Source organism: Chinchilla lanigera, unplaced genomic scaffold (genome assembly GCF_000276665.1).
Source record: "Chinchilla lanigera isolate Chin_1 unplaced genomic scaffold, ChiLan1.0 scaffold00094, whole genome shotgun sequence".
Taxonomy (NCBI): domain Eukaryota; kingdom Metazoa; phylum Chordata; class Mammalia; order Rodentia; family Chinchillidae; genus Chinchilla; species Chinchilla lanigera.
Window position 1 is genome coordinate 4,041,301 of NW_004955495.1, and position 6,000 is coordinate 4,047,300.

The 6,000-nt window shown below is 64.1% G+C and overlaps 1 protein-coding gene across 3 annotated transcripts in view; it reads right to left on the minus strand.

The window, feature by feature from the left end:
• The window catches only part of Kdm4b (lysine (K)-specific demethylase 4B), an 82,512-nt gene that overhangs the window by 22,235 nt on the left and 54,277 nt on the right, over positions 1 to 6,000 (minus strand). For all 3 annotated transcript variants that reach the window (XM_005405773.1, XM_005405772.1, XM_005405774.2), the window contains one exon: positions 1,772 to 1,968. In XM_005405773.1, coding sequence (XP_005405830.1) covers positions 1,772 to 1,968 — 197 coding nt within the window. The remainder of the gene's footprint in view (positions 1 to 1,771; positions 1,969 to 6,000) is intronic.

The following is a 6,000-nucleotide window of genomic DNA, read 5'->3' on the forward strand; positions in this document are numbered from 1 at the left end:
CTGTTTATTGGCAGTCCGCTCTGTTGACCAATTAGCCCGAGTCACAATCAATTAACCATTATGCAAATGGCCTGTCCAGCCCGGGAGAAAGGCGGCAGAGCAGCCGAATGAGGCGAGAGGCTTTTCATGAGGAATCAAAGGCGCAGACAACAAAGGAAACCAGAGGGAGCAGAGCCGCACTGCCTGCAGGGCCGCTGCAGGAAGAGAGCGGGAGTGTGACAATGCTCCTGAGCAACACACAGAGCATGTGATGGGGCCGCAGGCCTCCTCGGGACAGCACAAGCACAGCCCAAAGGGTGACGCGCTGGGCCCTGGCAGGCTCCGCCCATCTCCGGTGGGACACCGACAAGGGGCATGGTCAGGCCAGCAGTGACCTCAGAGCCAAAGCCACTGCCAGTGTGACAACAGTGCGGGCCAGCAGCAGTGCCTGTGTCTTGAAGAGTCGCATCCCGGGCCTGTGACACCGGGAGGCCGCTGTCCAGGGTCCGTGCACAAGGCTTCACCGGGCCGGGGCCTCTGCACTGCGTGGAAGCCGCTGTCCCCAGAGCGGGGGCTGTGTGGAGGCTCCGCGCCGTCTCTCCTGGCCCCAGCCACACTCAGGGACTGTGCGATGTTCCTCGGGCAACTGGGGGTGAACCGTGCAGACAGATGGCGGGGAGCAGCAGGGGCCCACAGTCCGGATGTGGTGCCCATGAGGTGTGGCGCTTTGCCGGTCTTGGGCCTCTCTGCCTGGGATGCTATCGATTTCCTCACCAGGCCTGCCACCCACGTCCCCAACCCCGGTACCTGTAGCCACAGCCACAGAGGAACCGTGAACATGCTGCTGTGGTGGGCGGGGCTGGGGCACCACACAGTGGAGGGGCCCCGAGGTGCACAGCGAGATAAATGGGGGTGTCTACGGACACCCTAAGGATGGGACCCCAAATCTGAGCCACACACCAACAGCACAGTGAGCACGGTGCAGAGGGCGGGAGCCCCACAGCCCACTGGGGCCCAAGAGGCCCCCACAGGACCTGTACCTCTCAGAGCCAACAAGGGTCCTGCTCTGAGGGCTGCTCTGAGGGCAAAATGTAAGGTTCCCTCCAGAGGCAAAGGCAGAAAGAAGGAGGGACCCGGGGGAGCCCCCAGAACCACGTGGCCAGGGGCCCTTGGGGCTCTGCTGAGGAGGGACACAACATTCTGCCCCAAGTGGCGCTGCCAGCCTCAGGACAACGGGCCTGCTGTAAGAGACGGCACGGGACAGCTGGCTGGCAAAGCAAGCAGGACCCGCCATAACAAGATCCCCAGGCAACGCCAGGGCCCCGTATGCAGACCTTCTCCCGCGCTGCAGCGAGACGTGGGCAACACCAAGAGGGGGCTGCGGGGAGCGGACAGCCTGTGCTGCGCTTCCCAGACGCGGCTTGTGCTTTTATCTTCTTCTCTGGTTCTGCCCGAGTTCGCTCCACAGAGCCAGCTTCTCCCATAACCATCTACCCCTCGCTTTCCAATACACTTTTGGCACCATTTTTTGGCTTGATTCGTCCAACTCTTTGTTCGAGGCAAAAAGGACCTTGACTACTGGTGACTGGCGGGCCACTTCTACAGAAGTTACCCAGTAACAGGCCGACCGGGCTCAGAGCAGGAAGACGCAGACAGAGAAGACATGGAGGCAGGAGGAGAAAGAGGGAGGGCAGGAGGAGGGGGAGGACAGGGGCCTAACTGGTCCCCCTGGCAGGCAGGGAAGGGTCTGCGCAGTGTGCAGGGTGGGCACCTGCTGTCCCTGGCCACCCACCTGCGCAGGAGCTTGGCCTTGAGCGAGGCGCGCGAGGCGCTCCAGGAGCTGAGCTCGGGGCTGCTGAGCGCTGTGGGGCGCGTGTGGTCCAGCACCGGCAGGTCCTTGCCCTGCTTCCAGAGCTCGTAGCGCTCCGGCTGCAGGATGCGCACGAACACGTCCATGGAGATCTTCACCATGTCCTTGCGGCACGTGCACTGCGGGGACACACACGCCTCAGACACGGCCCGGGCCGCTCCGCCCGGGGCGCTCTGGGGGAGGAGGACAGGGTCCCTGTTCGAGAGCACAGCTCCAGCACCAGCAGCCCTCCCTCGGCTCAGACGCAGTCTGTCCTTCAGAGGTGCAGCTCCAAGGGCCGGACCCCACCTGGAGAGGCCGTGACAGCAAACATGCCGGGATGATGGGGGCAACAGCTGGCAGCCCCCAGCCCCTGAGGCAGGAAACACGCAGACACGTGCGGCCCCGGAAGAGGCAGGCCGCCCTCCTCCTGGGGCTGGCCAGGGTGATACTGGCCTCATGTGCCAGCCACGGCGTGACAAGACCTGAGGGAGGAAGTGGAGGCCCAGGAGCCAGGGCCACAGAGCTCGGAAGGGTGTCAGGCCCCACCCGCTGGGGGCAAGCAGCACAGCCAGTTTCCTGCTGGACGTGGCAAGCAGCAGCCTGGGCAGGGTGTCCCCACGCACACACAAACTCGGTAACAAGGACACGCAGCGGCAGGGGGCCCTTGTGCCCCCAACCTCCCCAGGTCTCCGCTCTCAGGGGCTCGGCCTCCACACTGGGCACTGCAGGCGACCTGGACACTCAACGCTTCGGGGACTTGGGGGACAGGGAGGCTGGGCTGCTGACTCACGAGCCGATGTTGCCCTGCCCACCTCTGCAGAGCTGGGGCCCTGCAGCACAGAAGGCAAGGGACAGGGAGGGGCCCCCGTCTCAGGCAGGGAGGGGCTGGCAAGCTACATCCACAGCAGGCCAAAGTGTCAGTGTTCTCCATGTCGTGGGGACCCAGCCCCTACCCGACCTCTCAGTCTGTCATTGGGGCTCAAAAGTAGCACAGACCAGGTGGACACCTGAGGCAGGGAGAGCACAGAGGACATGGGGCCACGTGGTGGCTGTGGCCTGGCAGCCGCACTGCCCAGCCCTGCTCTCCCAGGGGACACGCGTGGACGCGATGGCCGCAGGACCATCACCCCCAGCCCTGCCTGGAGCCCTCGGCCTCCGTGTGAAGTGCACAGCCCCGGCTCTTCCGCTTCAGGGACCACTTCGCTGGCCCAGTGCGCCCTCCACGGAGGAAGGAAGGGGAAAGGACCCGACCGCCACCACGAGTCCCTGCCCTCACAGGCCCCTCTGCGCCCCACCTTTGCTCTGCGGACACCGAAACTTCCCAGTCCCGAGCCAGTGCTGCCAGGCGGGAACTTCCTGCACCCGGGGCCCCTGCCCCGAAGGGGGGACATTTACGGCACATCCCGGCAGACTTGCTGCATAGAACGGCAGTGCGCAGTGAGGTGAGGCTGGCGGTGCAGTTCGGCTGCACAGAGGCAGGAGCGCAGATGGTGCCCGTGGCGCAGGCTCCTGGCCGGCCCGCGGCCTCCCCAGTGTCGCCAGCCACAGCAGCTTAGGGGTTTGTATCGAGCGGCTGTGCAATTGCTTTTCCTCGCGTAATTACAAAGAGCACCTGTGTGCGTCCGGGGGGTGTGGGGGGACATGCTCTGCAGAGCGCACCATGGGGCTGCGCTGACCAAGCTGGCCCTGTCTCCCCACGTCCCTGCCAGCCTAAGGCCACCAGCCAAGACGGGGCCGCTGGCACGAGCCCACTGCACTGGCAGGATAGCGTCACCCTGCAATGCTGGTGGCCCCTGGGCCACTGCAGAGACGTCTCCGGGGGCTCAACAGGGACGTGGGCAGTGGGTCTGGGAGGAAGTCCCAGCCTTGTGGCTTGGGATTCGAGACAGTCACTCCGTGACTGACCCCAGGCCTGAGGCCTGACCCCGGCCCCAGCCCCCAGGCCCAGCCCGACAGTGTGGGAGAGGGAGAAGCCAAGCAGAGCAGAGAGATCTCACTGCCAACCGCCACAGCTGCTACCGCGCCTCTTGCTGAGCGCAGGAGACACCCAGACTGGATCTGGCTGCCCCCTGCCGCAGGGCCGCCTGAGGGGGGTCAGGCTGGGAGGAGCCTCGCTGCACAAATCTCAGGGGGCCTGCCGAGCTGGCACCCACGGGGGAAAGAGAGCAGCAAACAAATCGGGCTATTTGTTTTCATCCCCTCCCTCCTGCCGCCATCATGTCCTCCCGGCCCGCCCTGCGGGTTCTGGCCTCCTGGGACGCGCGTGTCCCTTACTGAGGCCGATGTCCTGCCCGGCCCGACGTGGCATCCCCCCACCAGCACTGAGACAGAGACAGAGCTGCTCTCAGGGGTCGCAGCTGAGTCAGTAGCTTCTGATGGACAAACCAGGCACAAGAGGGAAAAGGGCACCCCACCCTGCAGGCCTGTGTGCACCCTGGGCCCACGTCCACCACACAGGACCCAGCGTCAGCCACTGTAGCGGGGTGGGATGCCCTCCTGGAGCCAGGAGGACAAGGAGGGTGGCCAGTGGCTCCAGGAGTGCAAGGACCCCTTTGGGGACAGATGGAGGAGGATGACAACTGGGACTTGGGGTACGTGTGGGGTGCCTCGAGCAGCCCACGCCATTACCCATGGGTCCTGCCCTGGCTACACAGCAGCCTCTGGCTGTGCCCTCTTGGGGGTCCTGCCCTATCCCTCAGCTCGACTGGCTGCCACCCCTTCCCAGGGATGCTGCTGCCCCTCCAGAAACCCCTACAACTGCAGCAGCTCCCCACAAAGTGCTCCTTGAAGAACTCCTGACATGGCTGCTAGCCACAGCTGCTGGTGCCAATTTAATTAATCAGCAGATGTGCCTGCTGGCATTCCCGGAACGCAGGAGAGCAAAGGCTGTCCCCGCCTCTGGTGGAGGCTGGGGAAAAGCAGTAGCAGCGGGAGAAGCCAGGCTGGGCTCCGTGTCACTGCCCCTCGACATCCCCAGCGAGACCCCAGCCTCTTGAAGGGAGTAGACAGCAGCATCTGGCTCCAAGGAGCCCCAACGAAAGGTGGAAGTGGCTCCCTGACGCCACAGGCCCCTTGTCCCCAATCTACCCTCCTTCGGACCTTGCCAAACAAAGAAACAAAGATGTTTTCTGCCAAAACACATGTGCTGACCCGCATTACATATATGTACCCCAAGGCCCCCGGACCCTGTCTGACATCAGGGTCAGGCTGAGGAAGCACGGTGCTGGCAGGACAGTCCCCGAGGCATCTCAGGACAGCGACGGGCTCAGACGTGCCAGGTATGCTGAGGACACAGAGTGTGCGGCCACACAGCAGGAAGCTCCAGTTATGAACCAAACTAACCAAGCGCCCAGAGACTCATCCAGACGCCTGTGAGGCGCTTCACCCCCAGGATTAAGCAAGTTCCACGCTGTTTGCTCCCCTGACCTCATCACTGAACACTAACCACTCAAGTCAGGGCACAGGTCAAGCCCAACTCGCCCCACGCTCTCTAAATAAACTTTTACTGTCACACAGCCCTGACATCCAACCACCCTGGGGCCTCAGCTGAATTTGCCCAGCAGCAGACTCAGAAGTCACAACAGAGACAGTGGCCTGCGAAGGCAGAAATGCTACAAAAAGCGTGCCGACCCCTGCTGAAGGCCTGCAGTAACCTGTGCAGCGGGACTTGCAGTCTCAGGACCCGGCTGGCGGCTGTCCCCATACCCACGGCGCGCTACTGCTCCCGCGGAGCCCTGCCCTGCACCACGCGGCCTCACACTCAGCCACCCCCGTCACTGCCCCTCGCAACACGGCCCGAGCTGATCCCTCACAGGGAGGGAGCTTAAACCACTGGGTGTCACCCACACAGGGCCCCGGGAAGGCGCCCACCCGGCTCCTTCACAGACCTGAGCCAGCTGCAAGTCCCCAGCCCGCAGAGCTCCTGCGCTCGGCCCAGGTCGTTTCAGTTTTGTTCCCATCGCCCTGAGCGCCCACACACAGAAGCGCGGAGACCCGGTCTCAAGGGACGGCCCCGCACTCCCGCAGCCGGTGCAAGCAGCAGCCACGCCGATGCCAATCCCAGCGAGCGACCTATGGGGACATGGGGATATGGGGACCCGGGCTTGGGAGGGTCGCGTCCCACAGACCCCACACAGCGACTGCCTCACCCAGAATGTTAGTTTCCCAGG